Here is a 22,879-nt window from a genome sequence, read left to right as displayed (position 1 = left end):
CCGAGGAAATTTCTTATAACTAATGGAAGGTGGTTGCCTCGACCTGAAAATGGGAAGTCAACTTGCAAATATGTCAAATAGAAGTATAAAGACTAGACTGCATCTGATTGTATGCCAAAAAGAAAAGAAAAGAAAAGAAAAAAGCGGCTCTCTTCCAATACTTGCACAAATATTTTTATGTAAGATGAACACCAAAAGATGGGAAATGATCGGTTGAAAACCCTAGAAGAATTCCAATTTAGAATGATTGATTACCAGCAGAAGGCACGCAGAAGTTGCTGGTTTGAGGGAAGAAAGGTTTTTTGTTCCCAGAAAAAATTGCAATAGATAAGAAATAGTACAAATTACATAGCAAACTTGAAGCAACACAGTCCAGACGTGTTGTATGCTCACTTGAAATAAGAAAAGTAGAAAACCAGTTCAGACTACTGGGGAGGAATACATGGGACTGTAGTAGCCAGCTTATCTTGCAGATGGACCAAATGAGGCTGATAGATCTACAAATGCACTTTTTTCGCTTATGGGGGTGTCCTCACTGTATAATTCATCGCCCCTCTCATGAGCATTCTCTAGGTTCAAACTATCCTTTAGCTGCATTATCACTTCAGCCATTGTTGGTCTTTGAGCTGAGTTTTCTTCTATGCAGTTCATTGCTAGATCCAGAACATTCCATACAGAGTTAACATCATACCTTCCATGTAGCTTTCCATCAACTATTTTAGTAATATCCCCTCGGATAAGAGCTGGCTTTACGCGTTCTAGGATGTGAACCATCCCTTTGCCTTCCACCATGGGAGGTTCACCAGTAATTATCTCCAATAAAACCACACCAAAGCTGTACACATCACTCTTCTCACCGACTTTCCATGTCTTGTAGTACCTATTATATGAAAAAACTTCACAATTAGCTAAACATATCTGCAAGCAGCTCAAAAGAAAGTTTTCCTGTGCAACTAGTTACAAAATCTTCTTTCCTATTCTTTCATGAGATAATTTATCTCATGCCCATCTTATCATTTACGCTGTTGTTTCCTTATCATTTAATAGCCACAATCCTGTCAACCTCAACTGGAAGATAATTAAATATATATGCAAAAGAGACTTACTCTGGATCAATGTATCCTGGTGTGCCGACAAGCACCATTGTTGACACTTGTGTTTGTGCATTACCAATAATTGTCTTAGATAGCCCAAAATCAGCTATCTTAGCTTCTAAATTTTGACCTAAAAGAATGTTGCTTGTCTTTACATCTCTGTGGATTATTGGTAGCTTGCATCCTTTGTGAAGATAATCCAGGCCTGCATTGAATGAATAAGAGATGAAATAAACTGTGCAGTTTAAGATCTAGTAAAAAGAGACATGAAGATGCATTATGTATCCTGACCCTGTGCAGCTTCAAGGACAATGTGGAGGCGCTCTCTCCAACTCAATGCTCTATCATGACCAGTTCTACCTGTAAGAGCATGAAATCAGTCCACATAAGGATTTAAAACTTGCTTTAAAGTGGTTTAGGCCGTGGGGTACATCCATAGTTGGAGCTGAAAAAACGATCTTCCACAACTAGAGAAATAAACATATTTTATGCATCTATTTTCCACTATGTATGATTATTTAAATAATGATAAAGGGTTTCTATTGATGAACCTCTGAGATAATCGTAAAGGCTTCCCTGAGCCATGTATTCATAGACAAGAGCCAGGTGTTCCCCATCGTTGCAATAGCCAACCAAAGTAACTAGGTTCTTATGATGAACCATTGTCAAATTCTGAGCCTGCAAGACAGAATCACAAACATCATTATGTAACTGGCATCAATAGGATTCTACCTTGTCAATGTCTGATGGGCTACTCAAAGCATTTTGAAATATCCTTTGACATCATAAAATATTCAGAAAGAAAGACAACAAAAGGGTAATTTCTTTCGTTCTATATAACCTAGAAACTGGATAGGTGTTAACTAACAGAATTTTAGATTTAAGGAACACTTTACTACAAAAATAATATCCAAGCAGCATGGAAACTCCAGCAATCAGCACATTTCTACATAGAGATATTTCTTAATTAGTTGAATGCTTTATAATGCATTTGCAGTCTTTGCTAGCATAGAGTGCCTGGAACCCCGGTGATATAAGCTATGGTGCAAACATTTTATTCCAAACTTCATCGTCTAACTGTGACCAAAGCCATATCATTTGTGGGAAACATCTGTATAACATGGTTTAAATTAGTTACCTCAGCCAGAAACTCCTTTCGTCCTTGTCCTGATGTTTCTGAAAGCAACTTAACTGCAACCTCGGTACTATCTTCCAAGTAACCATGGTAGACAGTCCCAAAACCTCCATTTCCGATGATTCGTTCAAATTTGTTGGTAATGTTCGCCAATTGCATGTATGTGAATTGCTTACTCTCAAATTGCAGCTGGTGGTCTTGCACATCCATTTTTCTTTCTGGAACTTCCTCAATAAGTGGCAAGGCATCTGAAACCAAAAGTTCCATCAGAACAGAAGATCATGTGAATTGAGATACAGACGCATATAAAGGGGTCAAGCATATAACTAGTATATCATTCCAATAAAATGAAAATTAGCAATGCAATATTGCACAGATAAGGCTTGCTTGTACAAGAAACGACCTTGTGATCTTCTTCTCAATATACACAAGGTGGACAACGCTACTGCCAGTAAGACCAGGGGAACTATTGAAATGACTACAATGACTGGTGTAGTGATCTTCTTCTTCTTCGAAATATTGTCAGGTGAGAGACCATTGTTACATTTGCTTGTACCATTGTCAGTCCTAGCATGAGGAGAATTTTATGAAATGTTAGCAGCAATCAATCACAATCACAAAGCACCACAAAAAAAAAAAAAAAGGAAGAAGAAGAAGAAGAGAGAGAAAACAAGAGGACTGCATTTTTCAAAGTTTATGCAGTTGATTTCATGTTAGGTACAACGACAAGAAAAAAGATTGACCCCTGATTGAAGATAATTTCTGCTCTGCATTAAGAGGAACAGTATTTTTTTTTTGGACCTCTTATTTGATCCTTTGGCCTTCATCTTCCCCTGGCAAATGAACATCAGCTTCATTTACGAAAGCCAGTATCATCTCATTTAAGCTTTTGAAGAATATGCTGAACCTCTCCAATCTATAATAATAAGTTTTATTTTTTATGAAAAATTATTCTTAATACTTTAAAATCCTTAGCTTTCATTCTCTTGAAGGCAGGGGAGACGGCATTCTTACCCACCAGACCTTTTCTGTTATTTTAAACTCCTTTTCACTAGTAATATTCAATCCTCAAGGTAATTTTGAAGTCAAGATGATTAGCTCTAGGCAAAGTTTTATCTTTTTCAGCATATATCAGGCATAGTTCATTGAGGACATCTGATTCACCTAACACTTGAAGGGAAAATTTTATTTGAGTCCTTGAAGCTATTCTTTAGTGGAAAGTAACAAAAAATTATGATACTTGCTTTCCATGGCTTACTTAAGTTGCTTAGCTTATCAAAAATTATTTCAAGAATCTGCAGATTATTGACAGAAACATTATGCTCTCTTCCATCAACTTCCAAGGACGAAATCAACTTTTCCTATTAAAAAATCTAGGATCATGATAATGTTAGTCAGTGCCTCAACTTTAGTGGTCATGTTACTGGCTGGCCATACACCAAACCCATTTTGTTTGGAGAAGGCTTGGAAGAAGAAAGTAACTTTGGAGAAGGCTTGGAAGATAAGGCTTGGAAGATAATGCCATTTGAGTTGACTCTTGCATAAAAATTCAGGGGGTAATCAGATAAAAACATTACTCAATGGAAATTGCATACCTCAATGTAAGCAAGCCCGAAGTTGATCTTTTAAGCAGCACATCAGGGACTGGTCCTGAGAAGCAGTTTCCTGTCAAATTCCTGCACACATATAGATAGCTAATGACCTCCAAAGCTTTATCTCCCCCCTAAATTCCGACCCATGAGCTTGAATTGAGTACTTACAAGACCTTGAGGGAAGACAAGCTTGCTAGATAATCAGGTATTGTCCCATTTAGCTTGTTGTAAGACAAATCCCTGATACAAAATTTCAAGAAGAGAATTGCTGTAAAAACCTTTCCATTGCAGATTTATCTGGTTACTTGGTAATGTAAAAACCTTTCCATTGCAGATTTATCTAGTTACTTCATAATCTAAGCCTTTTGGCTTCTGAAAAACACTATATGATCTGAACAACTAAATTTATAAATTAAAAGATTGTCCTGAAAATAAGTAATGGCATGAAAATTTGCCTTCTTGTCTATAGGTTTTTCTGTATCATGTGAAACCTTTGGAAAGGTCCAACATGGAATGATGTATGGGTATCAAAACTGATAATGAGTTTTACTATTGGATCCTTGTAAATTCAAAAGTTTACACATGCATGTCAGCTCACCATGGTAACTCTGTTGTAAGCTGGTTTCAGTAAATAAATGACAATGACAATGACAATGAGTGATAGGGCATATTAGTACACATATCTCAAAAATATTTGTTCTAAAAATTAAATATTAGATAACTGAAAGAAAATGGCAGATATCACCTATTGGCGGAGAGTGGAAACAATTATCCATAAATGGTCATACTTACAGACTTGTGATTGCTTTGAGCATGGAAAATGAAGTTGATATGTGACCAGTCAATCCACTGGATGAAAGGTTTCTGTAACATTTGAATCCGTTAACTTTACTTATTCTGAGTGATCCCTAATAAAAATTTCATAAATTTCCTTTCGTAGATACTCACAGAGCTGTGATCCTCGGAGCTGTAGCACTACGGTTGCAACTCACGCCATCCCAAGAATACTTTTTTGGAGCACATGGATCACCCATCCAATTTCTCTTCATTTGATATTGTTCCCTTATTCCCATAATAGCCTCAACTGATATATTAAGTAAGAATGTCCACATCAACAAAGCTATAGAATGGCTAAAGATTGTCATTATATAAATAGGTATCACGTTCGTGTTAATGAAACTTAGGGATTTCTATAATGATATTACAATAGTGTAAGGACAGATGTGATATTTTCAATGTCACACTCTGATTTTGGGAACATGATGTCCACGGATCTGTAGAAATGTACTCAGTCTTTAGAATCGTCACTAATCGACTTTTTAAATTCATGCAATATGACAGATCCTCATAAGCTAAACGCCCAACAAGTAACTCACTCTACTAAAAATATGTCTAATAACAAATATCAACACATAATATATATAGTAGCAAAAAAATGTGTCACAACAATATATATAAGCCGTCTTGAAACATAAATAATTTTCTATGATTATATGGAGCTACCTCAGACAATTAAGAAAGAGTCCCAACATTTTTCAGGTATTATATCGATATTTCGAAGAACTCAGCGGTTATTATGATATTTTAATATGCTCCAGTGGCAGATACGTAAAAATCCTTGAACTAAGAGAAACCCGATATGATTATATGGAGCTACCTCAGACACTAACAAATCAAACTCAAAGGAGCAATTCGTCATACATGTATCGAGCAGTCACGATCAAAGAGAACTTACGGTCTCCGAGATCGGTCATCATCTCAGTGAGGAGCATGAGCGAGTGGATCTCAACAGCATTGATGAGAGGGGGGAGGGTGGAGTTGGCGGTGGCTTCAAGAGAGTAATTGTAGCGGGGAGTCCCATACATAGGGCTGATGCTGTAGGCATAGCTATTCGTGAGATAGGTCGGGGAGTAAGGCCCGACCCATAAATTCTCATTGAGGTAGATGTTGAACTCCCTCTTCTCGCTCGCCGGGAGTTCTTGGATCTCGCAGAAGTGGAGGAAGGCGTAATACTCGCTGTTGATATCCTCGGAGTCCCAGTATAATTCGAGCGGGGAGGAGGAGTTGGTGGGGACGACGGCGGTCTGGAGGACGGTGGCCGGGGCCTCGAAAAGATCTCCCCGGGAGTATCTGATGGCGGAGGTGGTGTTAATCGCGGTCCAGGAATTTATGATGCCGGGATACCAGATGCGGTCATACGGGTCGTCAGGGTACCTGAAAAGACAGAACGATTCACGAAATGTAGCATGGAAGGTGCTTGATATTTGGTCTAGCTTAGATTTGCAACTAAACATTACACATTGAGTAAGTTTAGTAATCCATAGCCAACACAAACTTATTCAAATTAACCCGTTTTACTCTATTCAACTTAACTACACATCAAATTTATTGCGAAAATCCTCTTCCCTTTTAGAAATTTGTAGATGGACTACCACACACTCTACGAATGTAGTAAACCCTCCATAGGATGTAACCAGAGTCCAGAGTATTCTGTATATCCTCACCAAAATGCTTTTGAGGAGAGTTATTTGCAAAGTGGAAGAAGGGACAAGAGAAAGATAGTTATATAATAATTTTAAAAAATAAAGAATATGCTTAGGATATTTATTTATGAACTAGGAATCTGCTCGTAAATTTGAAAAGGGAAGGTATTTATTTGCAAAATCCCTAATAATAATAGTAAAAAGAAATATAATGATGATGATACTAAATATGGTTAAAGCTCACCTTATTACTGGAGTTGTTTCTGAGGCCATGTTGACTCGGTAGAACAGAACAAGAGATTGAGAAGCATTTGCGGCTGGATAAAGATTGGACTTGAGAGGCCTCATCTCCAACGAAGAAATGAAAGGAGTTCCAGTGCTCGTGTTTATAAGACACACTTGTATGAAGTCAGCCAAGGCAACAGTGATGGCCTCAAATCTGTACTCTTTGCTTGCATCAGTTATGTTCACCGTCTTCCAGAAATTGACTCCTATATGGAGATCAAATAGGATTGGATTGTTATCTTGCCCCATACGAAGTCCGTCATAGTTTCCATACATGAAGCTTGCTCTTACAAGATACTTATGCTCTTGGATTACTGGCTTTAAGGTGTAACAATTCCGAGATCCATCAGGGAAGCTTCTGACGTTCAAGTTCTGCACTGCGACTGAGGAGGTTTTATAGTTATTCGCAATATCGTAGTTTGTTCCAGTATCTATAAATTGGTCATCTGAGATGTACTCCAGTTGTGTCTTGGTGTCGTTGTATCTGGAACCACTCGTAATGCCGCAATCTATATTTATGTAATCTACAAAATGACAGTCGAATTTTCATGTGAAATATAAAAGATCTACTTGGTTCTTCTCTCAAGAAATCTCTATCTCTCTGTATAGGATGTATACGTGCAGGATGCAACTCTAATTCATGGCGAAGAAAAGAAATTAAGCCTGAAGGCTTATTAATTACCTTCAGAACTTGACTGGCCTGAGACCAAGACATCCATTAGATGAAGCAAGAACCATAACATAATCTTGGGTAAGCTACGGTAGGAGTATTCCTCCATGGCTGTGGCTTCCAGTACCTCTTGCGCTTTAGGAGATCATTTCCTTCCAATTACTCAAAGGAGCCACTCGTGTATGTTTATACTAAACCAACCACCTTGTTCTTGTTACATATTATAAGCTCTTCTAGTTTCACACCTTGCACGTGCATCTTGTGTTTGTTATCGTTTAATAACAATAAACCATGTTGTGCCTTTGACCTTCATTTCATCGGCAGAAAACCTCAAAGGCATACGCTTTACCAATTCCAAGGGAATGGATTCATACAGAGCTGTTGCTTTCGTTGCAGTTGGAAATTACTCGCATGCAGCAACGTGGTAAACATATGAGACTTTAGAGATGGAGAGATATCCTAAATATTTCTAGATTTATATGAAAATATAGTTTAAACATGCAAGGGAATGATAAAATTGGAAGAAAGAAGCACTTTCCATGCAAGCTTCATTTCTGACCCTGAATTCTATTTCTAATCTCTGACCCTGTTATTGATGATGCTAATATCCTTCGTAGCTTAAAGACAGATATTAGTCGTAGGTGTGCCTTTGACTAATATCTCTATTACTTCTACTAGAAAAAAGAAAGTGATTTTTAATTTTATCTCTTGGAGACAATAGTAATCCATGGCATTTAAGGCTGCCTTATCACTTTTCTACTTTAGCTTCACATTTCATTAGTATGATCTACATTACTAATATTAAATACTTGTGTATTTATATTGACCAAGCATATTGCCAAATTTAATTAGTATTGTATTTATTTTTGAATCTGTACTCATATTTACGAAATAAAAGTGGATATGCAAATGATTATTGAACCTCAAATTGATATAACCCATACGAAACCAAGAAAAGGAAATGGTCCAAGGGATACAGAAAGACAATTGAATTAAGAGATTGGGAAATTGAGAGAGCTAAAAAGTCTTAAAAGAAAACTAATATTTTGACAAAGTCAAGGAGAACTATGAGCGCAAATTGGTGACTAAGAACTAGTCAGTTACCAAGTAGAAAATGTACCTAAGGCCTTGAGGGTGTACGCCAATGCCAAATTTAGAAGGGTACAGATGTAAGGAAGAGATTCCTAACACTCTGGATTACTAAATATTCCTGATACTCATCATTTGACAAAGTTCCAGAGCATACCAAAATTATCTGGGAAGCCACAATATGCAACACGGTTTATGATTATAGCAATTAAACCAGGGAACACAACTACTAGGAATTCACCATTCTTTATTTTGCACACAGATATTTAGAACTAAAGTACATATTACAGCGAGTGTAATGCATGAGGTAGAAAGACAATAGTAGTGATAAACAAGAAAAGATAAGCAAAAGAATGCTAGATGTAGTAGTGTTCTTCCAAGCCACACCTCAAGCAGGATAGGCATCGCATCCAAGCTAATCTCAAAGCTTAAGCCATTAATCTTGATTCAAACCATTTTATCATCACTTTGAAGGTGGAAAACCTATGTCAATTGAGAAGAGCCAGACATGAAAAGCTTATCTTGCAGATGGACCAAATGTGCCTGATATATCTCTAAAATCACTGTTCTCACTTATGCCAGTGCGTTCACTGTATACACTATCGCCTCTCACACAAGAAGTCTCCAGTGTCAAACTCTCCCTTAGATGTACCACCGCGTCAGCCATTGTTGGTCTTTGAGCGGAGTATTCTTCTGTGCACATCATTGCTAGCTCCAGAACCTTCCACACTGAATTAACATCACACTTGCCTCGCAGCCTTCTATCGACAATTTCCTCAATATCACCTCTGTTCAGCATTGGTTTCACACGTTCTAGGATGTGAACCTTTCCTGTGCCTTGCACAATGGGAGGTTGACCTGTAACTATTTCCAATAGAACCACCCCAAAGCTATATACATCACTCTTTTCGCTGAGTTGCAATGTCCTATGGTACCTATATATGAAAAAGCTTCGATATTAGACATTTGTAAACAGCTCAAATAGAAAAATGTTTGCCTGCAGATATAATGAGTAAATCTATCTATTATCCTTTCATGAGACATTTTTATTATGCTCATCTTCTTAACAAATAAGTTACTTTTTTGCAAAATTGGATGAGAAAGATATGGACTCCTATTATTTACCCTGTTGTTTTCCTAGTAGGCAAAACCCACCAACTTTAATTGGCAGAAAATTAAATTGTGTGGAAACAGGGACGTACTCCGGATCCATGTAGCCTGGTGTGCCTACAAGTGCCACTGTTGATACATACTGCGCATCACTGAGCACTGCCTTAGATAACCCAAAATCAGCTATCTTAGCCTCTAAATGATGGCCTAAAAGAATATTGCTAGGCTTTACATCTCTGTGAATTATCGATTGTTTGCATCCTTTGTGCAGATAATCCAGGCCTACACCACACAATAATAATAATAATAAATTAAAATAAAAAATAAAAAATAAACAAAAAGAAGGAAGAAAAGAACCATGTAGTTAAGATCAAGAAAGAAAAAGACATATAGATACATTACGTATCCTGACCTTGTGCAGCTTCAAGGGCAATTTGGAGGCGCTCTCTCCAACTCAACGGTCTAGTGAGGCCAATTTTACCTATAAGAGCAAGAAGGCATTCTAACACTTTTTGCTTGAAAAATGTCTAGCAGGACCTTATCATTAAAGTGATTTTCAGAACTCTTATGTCATTCCACAATTGATGACTTCCACCACAATAAATCTATCAGATATCTTTAACTGCCAAGTTGAAATGCTCAATGGTACATTCTAATGTGCAACAAAGTAGAGTCAATTTTAGATACCTTTGAGAAAGTTACTACATAATATAAGACTTGGGAGAATATGTTGATGTGTGAAATGAGAGCTAGGTTAATTACTGTGGAATGCTTTAGCATGCTTTTTAATCTTTCGAACATACAACACTTGTAATTTGGAAAGAATTACTGTATTAGAGAACTCGAGGGGATGAAAGAATAAACAGATATGAAATGTGATTAACTGCTCTACAAAGGACAAAATTATACAACAGGGGGGTTTCCAATGTAACTTGACAGGCTCGTTGGCAAATGGAGTGATCTATTTCTAATTGCAGTTTAGGCTCATGCAATGGAAGAGCAACACTTTAAGAAGTCCTCTAGACATTGGAATAGTCAATGAAGGAGAAAGTCTATGATTTTAATTTAGGCTAAATTTACAAGCAAAAGCCAGACCATTATTTAAACATCTTATATTAATCATGGCCATGTTAGCCCTCTACATATAATACCTATTTTATCTAATTAAGTTCTGAATATAGAAATCTATCACAGGGCTTAAAAGAATGTCTATTAGTCTAATTGTTCAATGTCTGGACCAGCTGAAGTGGCTCAACCATGACATGAGATTTTAAGGATAAAAGATCTAAGAACCTCCATCAGATGCCTCATTGTTGCATAAAATAGTGCTAATATGTATTTCAAAAGAAAAAGGTAAAAAATGGTTGGTATTTAGAGATAAAGGATCTACCAATGACCTGAAAAACATCAGGAAGCATCTACCCCCAACTATATACGATTACAAAGGATTAAGATTTTAAGATAATGGCAGAGGTTCTTTCCCTTTGCAAACCTCTCAGATGATCATGAAGGCTTCCCTGAGGCAGGTACTCATAGACAAGAGCCATGTGTTCCCCATCATTGCAAAAGCCAACCAAAGAAACTAGGTTCTTGTGATGAACTTTTCTCAAATTCTGGGTCTGCAAGAAAGAATCCTAAACATTGTCAGACAGAATACTGCATAACTAGAAGCATCAAGATTCTAGTTCAATGGTGTGATAGTGCTACCACAGCATTTTGAAATATCTGTTTACATCTAATAGTTCATATACACCTTCAGCAAGAAAGAAAACTCTGTAATGTTTTCACTACTTCACATTGCTACAAAAGATTTTTTCTCAGTGGCATGCTTGGCAACTTAATTTTGGAATCCTTATACAGCATACGGAATGCAATCACCATTCCTATGATCCAATATAAGCTCTATACAAGTATTTGCTTTAAAACTTCATCATTACACATTTACACTGTGCCAAAAGCCATTTCATTCCTGAGAAGCAGATGCCTAACTATATTCAAATTAGTTACCTCAGCGAGAAACTCCTTCATTCCTTGTGATGACCACCCAGAAAGCAACTTGACTGCAACCTCAGTGCTACCTTCCAGGTAACCATGGTAGACAGTCCCAAATCCTCCTTGTCCAATGACTCGTGTAAATTTGTTGGTAATGTTCTCCAACTGCAGGTATGTGAATTGTTTACTCTCAAGCTGCACCTTACAGTCTTCAAGATTCATATTTCTTAGCAGAACTTCCTCAGTATGTGACCTCCCAGCATCAGAAACTGCATCTTTTGTACAAAAGGAGATGATGAGATATGGACCATAGATAAAGGAGTAAATGTAAAACTGGTAAAGTACATAGTAAAACGAAAAAGTGCAAGGCCTTAGTTCAGTAATAAGGTTTATCGTTACAAGTAGCAACCTTTCTGCCGTCTTTTTGATATCAACATGATGCATACCGCCACTGCCAGTGCCAATAACACCACAGGGACAATTGAGACAATTACAATGACCGGTGCAGTTAACTTCTTCTTTGTAATAGTCTCAGGAGAGAAACCGTTGTCACATGTGTTTGTACCATTGTCCATTCTAGAATCAGGAAAAGAATTTAAGGTTAATGCAGTTCACTTCATTGCTTCTGGAACATTTTAAGTTAGCAAGCACAAAAGACATGATCTTGGTATTGTATTTGGCTATTTGCCTCTTCTCCCAAAGTGTAAAGCTGAGTCTACCTTATGTATTATAATATGCAAATAACTTTTTGCCTCCTCCATGATCTTGGTATTGTTTCCTAACTCATCAAGTATCTAATAACAATAGAATATAAGGACAAAGTGATAGAATAGGCATTTTTTTTCCTTTTTGACTGAATGTCAGGGCATATTTCATATAAGATGTCTGGTCACATTATACCTCAGCACAACAGTAGAGACTAACAAGTGGCCTCAAATGCATGACTTCCTATGAATGATGAAACTATTTGTAGAAAGGTGCAGATTTATTGAAAGAAGTATTACATATCTGCTGTTCAGACCTTAAGCAGTGCTGACCACCGTTATGTTATTCAGTGCCCTGTGCAGGTGCTTATGATACTGAATGCCCATACAACAGTGGAATTGGATATAGGACTATTTATAACTGATGTATGTGACGGGGCTCGACAGGAGATAGGGGGGCGAGTAGGGCCCGTACCACAGAGCGCCATTAACATATATGTTGAACTCCCTCTTTGACCTCCCCGTGAGGACTTGGATCTCGGAGAAGTAGAGGATGGCGTAGTACTTGGGCGAGGTGGCGCCATCCTCGGACTCAAAGTTGAACTGGAGAGAGGTGGAGTTCAGGGGAATGGCGGCGGTCTGGAAGACGACGGATGGTGCCTCGAAGAGATCGTCTGGGTAGTTGCTAATGGTGGAAGTGGTGGATATCGTGATCCAGTCTTCGAAGATGAGGGGATACCAGATGCGGTCGTGCGGGTCGCGCGGGTACCTGGAAAGATTGAGTACACAAAAGCCAGACTGGACTGTTAAGACACATGCAGCAATGGTGTTCGATACTTGGTCAAACTGAGTTTTATTAGCAAGTTGATCAAATAATTAAATAAACAAGTGCAATTAAACAAGAAATCGAAGATTGGATCTTATTCAAGCCAACTGCTGGCCCAAAACATGCACGGATACCACTCCTAACAAACAATGTGTTGGAAAATAATATTAACTTTGAATAAATGGTTAAAGTAGACCTTATTACTGGAGTTGCTGAGGGTGCCACGTTTGCTCGGCCGTAAAGGGCAAGAGATTGAGATGCATTAGCAGCCTTGTAGATTGAAGTCTTGAGTGGCCTCATCTCCAACGAAGAAATGAAGGGAGTTCCAGTGCTTGTGTTTATAAGACACACTTGTATGAAGTCAGCCAAGGCAATAGTGATGGCCTCAAATCTATACTCTTTGCTTGCATCAGTTATGTTCACCGTCTTCCAGAAATTGACTCCTATATGGAGATCAAATTGGAGTGGATTCTTATCTTGCACACTATGACTTCCATCGTAGTTTCCATACAGGAAGCTTGCTCTTATAAGATACTTATGATCTTGGATTGCTGGCTTTAAGGTGTAGCAGTTTCGATCTCCAGCAGGAAAGCTTCTAACGTTGTAGTTCTGCACTGCAACAGTGGAAGATATGGAACTCGTGGAAAGGTTGTAGTTTGTTCCAGTATCTATAAATTGGTCATCCGAGACGTACTCAAAATTTGTATCTTTGTCAACGTAGCTGTAACCACTGCTAATGCCGCAATCTATGCTTATGAAATCTACAACAGAGAAGATCAAGAAAAGGATGAGGAAGTTTTCCAGTGAAACGGAAAGCGTAAAAAGTAAGAAGAGCTGGGAGGTTAATTACCTTCAGGGGTTGGTTGGCCTGCGACCAAGAGGCCCCAAAGGAGAAAGGACCATATTACCACTGCCATCCTAGCCAAGCTCGAGTTGTACAGGTGCTCCATGGCCATGGCCATGATCTCCTCTAAGGAAATGTCATACCCTTCTACTTATAGAGGATGTCTCACACCACGTTGTTCTTAAAATTATTAAAGTTGGTAGTCTTCCGGCCACAACCGCATGCAAGAACATGACGAGTCAGCTATGCAACGTAGGCGCGCTCCAGATGGATTCGTAAGAGTTAAGTTGCTCCTTTCGTCACAGATTGACTATTGGAAGTCAACGGGTGAGAGAGATGGAGGAAGAACGGACCCCCAAAGGGTACACGTGTACGATTCGGATCCTCTCTAGTGAGACATCTCGTGGAGTTTTAATTAGTAATTGTTAATAGGGTGACTTATCTGTTAAGTATTTTTCAAAAGTGATATCGCAGATATAATCATATAAATATAATCTCTAGTGTGCTGTTTTAGAATTTAGAAATAGTCACCTAATCAAAATATTGCCAGCGTAACTAAGCGTAATTGGTTTCTTACGTAAGCTTCTTGAGAGACAGAGTATGCTATTTGACAGAGTCAAGGGGTGTACGTGAATGACAAATTTAGAAGGGCACAGATGTAAGGAAGAGACAAATAACACTCTGAATTACTAAATATTCCTGATACTCATCATTTGTCAAAGTTCCAGAGCACAACAAAATTATCTGGGAAGCCGCAATATGTAGATGAAAGAGTAATTTGTGAATAGGCAACACGGTTTATGATTATGGCAATTAAACCAGGGAATATAACCACTTGGAATTCATCATTCTTTATCTTGCACACATATATTAGAGTATAAATTACAGCGAGTGAAATGAACGAGGTAGAAAGACAATAATAATGTAAATACGAAATGATGAAGTAATGTTCTTCTCAGACGCACTTCAAGCAGGATAGACATCACACACATAGTGAAATCTGAGCTAATCCCAAAGCTTATGCCATTAATTTTGAGTCAAACCATTTTATCTTCACTCCAGATAAGATCAGCTTATCTTGCAGATGGACTGAAGGTGCCTGATATATCTCCAAAAGCACTGTTCTCACCTATGCTGGGGCGTTCACTATACGGATTCTCCCCACTAATACAAGAAGTCTCCAGTGTTAAACTCTCCTTTAGATGTACCACCACGTCAGCCATTGTTGGTCTTTGAGTGGAGTATTCTTGTGTGCACATCATTGCTAGCTCCAGAACCTTCCACACTGAATTAACGTCATACTTGCCTCGTAATAGCCTTCTTTCCATAATTTCCTCAATATCACCTCTGTTGAGCTTTGGTTTCACACGTTCTAGTATGTGAACCTTTCCTGTGCCTTGTACAATGGGAGGTTCACCTGTAACTATTTCCAATAAAACCACCCCAAAGCTATATACATCGCTCTTTTCGCTGAGTTGCAATGTCCTATGGTACCTATATATGAAAAATATTTGGGATCAGACATCTGTAAGCTGCACAAACAGAAAAATGTTTGCCAGCCGATATAATGAGGAATTCTATCTATTATTCTTTCATGAGGGCATTGTATTATGCTCATCTTATTAACAAATAAGTCATTTTTTACAGTCTCGGACGAGAGAGATATGGACTTCAATTGACATAAAGTTAAATGTGTAGAAACAGAGACGTACTCTGGATCCATGTAGCCTGGTGTGCCGACAAGTGCCACTGTCGATACATACTGTGCATCACTGAGCACTGCCTTGGATAGCCCGAAATCGGCTATCTTGGCCTCTAAATGATGGCCTAATAGGATATTACTGGGCTTTACATCTCTGTGAATTATTGATTGTTTGCACCCTTTGTGTAGATAATCCAGGCCTACATCACGTTAAGACAAAATCAATATGAAAAAAACGGCGTAGTTTAAGATCTAGCATGAAAAGACATACAAATGCATTATATATCCTGACCTTGTGCAGCTTCAAGGACAATTTGGAGGCGCTCTCTCCAACTCAATGGTCTAGCAAGGCCAGCATTACCTATAAGAGCAGGAAGACACTCACTCACGTTTTCTTGAAAATATATTGCAAGGCCTTCTGGGTAAAATGGGTTTTAGAACTCTCAGCTATGTCATCCCACATTTGACGGCTTCCACAACAATAAACCAATCAGATATACTTAACTACTAGAAATCTTTTTAAAATAGTATTAGTATGTAATTGGGAAGAAGAAGGTAAAAATTGACTCGTATTTAGAGATAAAGCATATACCAATGACTAGAAAAACAACAGGAAGCATCTACTTCCACGATTACAAGGGATTAAGATAATGACAAAGATTTTCTTTTTCTTGCCAAACCTCTCAGATGATCGTGAAGGCTTCCCTGAGGCAGGTATTCATACACAAGAGCCATGTGCTCCCTATCATTGCAATAGCCAACCAAAGAAACTAGGTTCTTGTGATGAACCTTTCTCAAATTCTGAGTCTGCAAAGAAAGAATCCTAAATGTCAGACAGAATGCTGCATTTCTAGATACAACAAGATTCTAGTACAATGGTGTGATAATGCTACCACAGCATTTTGAAATATATTTTATCGTCCAATAGGCCTCATACACCATAGGCAAGAATGAAAACATGGAGTTAGTTTCATTTATAGTGTAGAATGTAGATAACTGCTAACTCATAGAGTTTTAGTATTAAGTAAAAATCCACCAAACAAATGATATTCCGATGTAGGAACTTTGAAATGTTCACATTGCTATGAAAGATATTTCTCAGCGGCATGCTTGACAACTTAGTTTTGCAATCCTTGTACAGCATATAGATTGCCTACTCAGTACTCATCCCTGCTATGCTCCAATATTAGTTATATACAAACTAATTTATTTAACACTTCATGGTCACACTGTGTTAAAAGCCATTTCTTTCCTGAGAAACTGATGTCTAACAAGATTCAAATTAGTTACCTCAGCTAGAAACTCCTTCATTCCTTGTGATGACCATCCAGAAAGCAACTTGACTGCAACCTCAGTGCTACCTTCCAAGTAACCAAGGTAAACAGTCCCAAATCCTCCTTGTCCAATGACTCGCGTAAATTTGTTGGTAATGTTTTCCAACTGCAAGTATGTGAATACTTTAGTCTCAAGTTCTTCAAGACCGATTTTTCTCAGAGGAACTTCCTCAGCTTGTGGCCTCACGGCATGGGAAACCAAACCTTTCATACAAAAGGGGATCATGAGATATGAACCATATAAAGAAGTCAAGCATATAACTGCTAAAGTAGACAGGTAAAACGAAAACGAGCAGGGCATTAGATAAGGCTTATTGTTACAAGTAGCAACCTTGCTGTCTTCTTTTCGATATCAACATGTATCCGACCACTGCCAGTGCCAGTAGGACCACAGGGACAACTGAAATAGTTACAATGATCGGTGTAGTTAACTTCTTTGTACTAGTCTCGGTAGAGAAACCATTGTCACATTTGTTTGTACTGTTGTCAGTTCTAGCATCAGGAAATTTTAAAAATATCAGAAGAAAATCAAGATCATGAACTGAAACAAAGGTACAAGCTAGAAGGAAAACATTTTCAAACTTAATGCAGTTCACTTAATGTTAAGTGAAACAAAAATGATGACAAATTCCACCTCATTGCTTCTGAAATTTTTAAAGTTCGCAAGCACTGAAGACATCATGATCTTGGTCTTATATTTGTCTCTTCCTCCAAAAATGTGGTGCTGAGTCTACCTTCTATGTATATATATCCACAACCTAATCTTGTTTCCTAACTCCTCAAGCACAAATTGTCTTTGAGAAAATATAGGGTTATGGTTCATTTAAGATGTCTGGTCGAATTAACACCTCAAGGGAACAAAGTCATTCGATCCTTGAAGCTTCTGTTAAGTGGAGACTAACAAAAGCCTCTGCTGCATAACTTCCTATGAACTACCTGAACTGTTCGGCCTATAAAAAATATTTGTAGAGAGATGCAGATTTATTGAAAAAGAAGTATTACATATGCTCTGTCCGACCAAGCCAAAGAATGAAATCAAGATATTTCTACTTCTCTTACGTAGCTCTGACCACTGTTCTATTACTCAGTGACCTCTGGCAGTGCTTATGATATTGAGTGCCCCTACAACAGTGAAATAACGGGACATCAAACTGACATATACGACCTAATCTTGTTGGCAAAAGGTTTGGAAAATGATGATGGTACTTATAATGATTACAAGTAGAAATAGGGGAGCCTTTTCCCAATAAGTGGCTTCTCATTTGGAATTATGCAAACTAAAAAAATAATATTACTCATAAGTACGCAAGGAAAATTACAAACCTTAATTTCAGAGAACCTGCAGCTGATCTTTTCAGTAGAACATCAGGTATCGGTTCAGTGAAGCAGTTGGCTGTCAAGTCCCTAAACAGATGCAGATAGTATTAGACATCCAAATGTACTTTTACTCCTTAAAATATGATTTCTAAGATTGATTTGAGCACTTACAGGAACTGGAGGGAAGATAAGTTTGCTAGAAAATCAGGTATCGTCCCATTTAACTTATTGTAAGACAAATCCCTGAGACAAAATTTTAAAAAACAGAATTGCTGTAATTTCCATTGCAGATTTATCTCATTTTAAGTTTTTAACTTGTTGTAATATAAGTTTTTTTTTCTCACTTTATGCAAACACTATACAATCTGAACAACTAAACAAAGAAATCTAAAGATGATCATAAATGAAAGAACAATATGAATGTGAAACCTTCCGAAAGGTCCACCATGGAATAATGTATGGGTATCAAAACTGAAAATGAGTTTTATTATTGAATCCTTTTTAATTCAAGAGTTTAGATCTGATGTTCCTGCTCAACATGGGAGCTCTGTAATAAACTGGTTTCACATATAAATGGAAATATCTGGAAGGGCATAATTTGTATGCAAAGCAAGATTACAAAGTGATTTTGCGTTCACATACAATTATTGACTTCTGAATTACTTAATACATATGCAATTCTCATGGTTGTTTGCAATTATGATGATTCGTAGGGCATCACATTTACATCACAAACAAATGATGCCCCAAAGATCGATGTTATTAAAGGTGAGTATCAATTGATGCTAAACACTTTTAAGCAGGGATGGTATCAAATTATGACTTGTGAGCCGCTCATGATACATTTCGAGTGTCTCTAGATGGTGTAAACTAAATAAATTACATGGTAATAACAGTCAGACTTCATGTAAGCAAGATAAAATTTTCAACACCTAACGATGATGCTAGCAGATGCATCAATCTGTACATGCTCAAATGAACTATTTCAATGAGTTAAGATTCCATTAACATGCCAGGGTTTTTCTTTATCACGTATACAAGGGAATTAGTACAGAAATCTCAAAGGTGTTTTTTTCTGACAATTAACTACTAGCAAGAAAATAGCAGATATTGTCTTCATCACATCAACAAGAAGATAGCATATATCGCCTATTGGCGGAGAGTGAAAAGCATTATCAATTTTAGGCCATACTTACAGACTCTTGATTGCTTTCAGCATGGAAAACGAAGTTGATATGTAACCAGTCAATCCACTAGAGGAAAGGTTTCTGCAACATTAGAACTCCGTTAACTTTACTTATCCAGAGTGATTTCTAATAAAAATTTAATATTCCAAATGTTCTATAAATTTCCTTTGGTAGATACTCACAGAGCTGTGATTCTTGGAGCACTAGCACTGTAGCTACAAGTCACGCCATCCCAAGCATACTTGTTCGGAGCACATGGATCACCCACCCAATTTCTCTTCATTTGATACCCTTCCCTTATTGCCATAATGGCCTCAACTGATACCTCAAGAAGGAAGAGAAAGAATGTCCATATTAACAAAGAGAGATAGAGTGGCTAAACTTTGTAATGATCAAAGACAATACTTACCGTCTCGGAGATCGGTCATACTCTCAGTGAGGAGCATGAGCGAGTAGATCTCGGCAGCATTGATGAGAGGGGGGAGGGTGGAGTTGGCGGTGGCATTAAGAGAGTACTTGTATTCGGTAGACCCAAAAAAAGGGTCGATGCTGTAGACATAGCCATTGCTGAGATAGAGCGGGGAGTAGGATTCGACCCTTAAATCCCCATTGCGGTAGATGTTGAACTCCCTCTTCCCGCTCGCTGTGAGCTCTTGGATCTCGCAGAAGTGGAGGAAGGCGTAGTACTCGGTGTTGACATCCTCGGAGTCCCAGGAGAATTCGAGCGGGGAGGAGGAGTTGGTGGGGACGACGGCGGTCTGGAGGACGGTGGCGGGGGCCTCGAAGATCTCGTTTGTGCCTTTCGCAATGTCCTTGGTAGTGTTGATCGCGGTCCAGGAATCGGTGAAGATGAGGGGAATCCAGATGCGGTCGTACGGGTCGTCAGGGTACCTGAGGAGAGACGTAATGATGTAGCATGCAAGATGTCTTATTCTAAATTTTTTTTTACCAAAATAGATTACTCGTCCAACTTAATACTAAATTGGTCTAATTCATCGTAGATCTATAAAAAATTATTAAACTGATTAGTATTTTATATATATAAATTTATTTTAACTTATTCTTTCAGCAGTTAAGAAGCCATGTTAACTTACTTAAAGCTCACCTTATTACTGGAGTTGTATCTGAAGCCATGTTGACTCGATAAGCAAGAACAAGAGATTGAGAAGCATTTGCAGCCGGATAAAGATTAGACTTGAGCGGTCTCACCTCCAATGAAGATATGAAGGGAGTTCCACCCCTAGTATTTATAAGACACACTTGTATGAACTCTGCCACAGCAACAGTGATGGCTTCGTATCTATACTGCCCACTTGCATCAGAGATGTTCACCTTCTTCCAGAAATTGACCCCAATATGGAGATCAAATAGGATCGGACTATCATCTTTTGCACTATTATTCCGATCGTAGTTCCCATACATGAATCTTGCTCTCAAAAGATACTTACGACCTGGGATTACTGGCTTTAAGGTGTAACAATTCCGATCTCCATCAGGAAAGCTTCTAAGGTTACTGTTCTGCACTATAACGTCAGAAGTATTGTAATTCCCGGCGATATTGTAGTTTATCCCAGTATCTATAAATTGGTCATCCGAGACGTATTCTAGTTTTGTGTTGGAGTCGTTGTAATTGTAACCGCTGCTAGTGCCGCAGTCTATACTTATGTAACCTGCAAGATGATTACCAAAGACTCCAACATCCACTATGAAAATTGTTCAAAAATAAAAAGGAAAGAGAGGCTAAGAGGTTACCTTCAGTACTTGGCTGGCCTGTAACCAAGATACCCATGAGAAGAAGCAAGCACCATAAGCTAAGGTACGAGTACTCCATGGCTATGACTCTGGTTTCCTGTACCTCTTCTGCTTTAAGGTATCGTTTCCTTGCAACCATTCGAAGTGGCCATTCTTCTGCATTTATACCAAACCACCTTGTTCTTATTATCTAGTTTCACACCACGCCTTTTGGTTGTTTATTTATTATCGTTTACACCATTCTTTTTTTGTAATAACTAGTTTAAGACATCTCTATGAATTTAAACAATGCAGATGGTGTTTATAAAGTCCGGTGCCATTTAATAACGACAAACGAGAAGACTTTCTTTTTTTATCGAATAAACAAGTAGACTTTCTTTTTTATCAAATAAACAAGAAGAACTCAAAGGCAGCACCGTATACTTCACCAATTCCATTGCTTTCACTGGAGTTGGAAACTAGCGACATGGTCAGCTGTGAGACTTTAGAGATAAGAGAGTTATCCAAAGTTGTCTAGATTTATATGAAAATGTACTTAAAATATGCAAAGCAAATATAAATTTGGAAGAAAGACGCACTTAACATTGCAGCTTTATTTCTGATCCTGAATTCTAATTTCTAAAAGATGAATGAGTGGATCTTGTTATAGTGATGATGCTAATATCCTCCATATGTAGCTTAAAGACGATATCGGTAGTAGGTTTGCCATTGACCTTGGCTAGTACTCAGGAAAGTTTTTAGAACTCCAAAAATATCTCATACGCAATTACAAGTCATAGGTCAGAATAATAAATAGAATAGTCTCCTAAATATTCCTATTAGTTCTACTAGAAATAATTGGTACAAGATAGCTTATAGTTTTTGGATATAAAAGTACTATTGTGGAATAATCGTTACACTTAATGTGACATAAAGAATAAAAGTACTTTAGTAAATAATTAAAATACTTATTATAGATGAATGAGATGAGAAGAAAAAGTGGCTAAAGAAAAAAGAGAGGAGAAAATAATTTAAAAAAAAATAATTGATTGAAGCAGTATCTTTTAAAAAATAAATAGTAAATGATATATAAAAAAATTGAAAGGAAGAGGAGAAGATAGAAAAGTGGGTATCAATAAACTAAGATTGAGGAAAGCTTATGTTACTATACTGATAAAATAAGACTTATAGTGGAATAGTGGAATATACTTATTTATTCCACTAGTAAACAAAGCTTAGAGACGATAGTACTACTCTTAAAGAAAGCTAGGCTAAGAATAGAATTCCATGTATTTTGTTGCTTTTTCTATTTTAGCTTCACATTTCATTAGTGTGATCTATACGAGTAATGTCACATATTGTGTATATACACATTGACCAAACATACTGCCAAATTTATTTTTAAATCTGTACTCATATTTATGAAATAGAAGTGGATATGCAAATGATTATTAAATTTCAAGTTGATATAAACCATATGAAAACAAGAAAGGAAATGGTCTAAGTGATACAGAAAGACAACCGAGTAAGAGATTGGTTAACTGAGAGAAGGCTAAAAGTCTTGAAAGAAAGAGTATAATATTTTGATAAAGTCAAGGAGAACTATGAGATTAAATTGGGGACTAAGTTGAAAATGTACCTGAGGCCTTGAGGGTGTACATGATTGCCAAAATTTAGAAGGGTATACTAACTATTCCTGATACGCATCATTTGTCAAAGTTCCAGAGCATACCAAAATTATCTGGGAGTCACAATATGTAGATGAAAGAGTAATTTGTGAATAA

At 37.6% G+C, this 22,879-nt stretch overlaps 3 protein-coding genes across 6 annotated transcripts; all 3 read right to left on the bottom strand.

The window, feature by feature from the left end:
* Positions 1–282: 282 nt before the first annotated feature.
* Positions 283–7,099, bottom strand: LOC140798269 (receptor-like protein kinase At3g21340). Of its 2 annotated transcripts, none has more exons than XM_073152073.1 (12): positions 6,549–7,099; positions 5,557–6,035; positions 4,770–4,905; positions 4,614–4,685; positions 3,990–4,061; positions 3,825–3,905; positions 2,633–2,796; positions 2,233–2,477; positions 1,646–1,772; positions 1,386–1,454; positions 1,107–1,299; positions 283–880 (listed from the first exon to the last, which is right to left on the bottom strand). In XM_073152073.1, the coding sequence occupies exons 1-12, from the start codon at positions 6,863–6,865 to the stop codon at positions 463–465; spliced, it is 2,373 nt and encodes a 790-aa protein (XP_073008174.1). In that variant the 5' UTR covers positions 6,866–7,099; the 3' UTR covers positions 283–462. The 2 variants fall into 2 exon arrangements, with proteins under 2 accessions (XP_073008174.1, XP_073008176.1); XM_073152075.1 differs by lacking the exon at positions 6,549–7,099 and adding an exon at positions 6,326–6,345.
* A 1,476-nt stretch (positions 7,100–8,575) lies between these two features.
* LOC140797875 (receptor-like protein kinase At3g21340) lies at positions 8,576–12,752 on the bottom strand. 3 transcript variants are annotated; one of them, XM_073151562.1, is made up of 7 exons: positions 12,630–12,752; positions 11,860–12,026; positions 11,466–11,725; positions 10,951–11,077; positions 9,871–9,939; positions 9,551–9,740; positions 8,576–9,283 (listed from the first exon to the last, which is right to left on the bottom strand). In XM_073151562.1, exons 2-7 carry the CDS (start codon positions 12,023–12,025, stop codon positions 8,866–8,868), a joined length of 1,230 nt encoding a protein of 409 aa, XP_073007663.1. In that variant the 5' UTR covers position 12,026; positions 12,630–12,752; the 3' UTR covers positions 8,576–8,865. The 3 variants fall into 3 exon arrangements, with proteins under 3 accessions (XP_073007663.1, XP_073007662.1, XP_073007664.1); XM_073151561.1 differs by lacking the exon at positions 12,630–12,752 and adding an exon at positions 12,472–12,591; XM_073151563.1 differs by lacking the exon at positions 12,630–12,752 and adding an exon at positions 12,472–12,591 and having other exon boundaries at positions 11,466–11,719.
* Positions 12,753–14,584: 1,832 nt separating this feature from the next.
* Positions 14,585–21,255, bottom strand: LOC140797201 (putative leucine-rich repeat receptor-like protein kinase At2g19210). The gene is made up of 13 exons (XM_073150478.1): positions 21,117–21,255; positions 20,470–21,034; positions 19,774–20,255; positions 19,547–19,682; positions 19,374–19,445; positions 18,349–18,420; positions 18,184–18,264; positions 17,192–17,352; positions 16,817–17,064; positions 16,207–16,333; positions 15,819–15,887; positions 15,537–15,726; positions 14,585–15,318 (listed from the first exon to the last, which is right to left on the bottom strand). The coding sequence occupies exons 1-13, from the start codon at positions 21,253–21,255 to the stop codon at positions 14,898–14,900; spliced, it is 2,763 nt and encodes a 920-aa protein (XP_073006579.1). The 3' UTR covers positions 14,585–14,897.
* Positions 21,256–22,879: the final 1,624 nt, after the last annotated feature.

This window comes from Typha latifolia, chromosome 11, assembly GCF_019914945.1.
Source record: "Typha latifolia isolate L0001 chromosome 11, TyphaL0001v2, whole genome shotgun sequence".
Classification (NCBI taxonomy): domain Eukaryota; kingdom Viridiplantae; phylum Streptophyta; class Magnoliopsida; order Poales; family Typhaceae; genus Typha; species Typha latifolia.
Note: the sequence above shows the minus strand (reverse complement) of the source record. Positions and strands in the feature narration are given on the sequence as shown.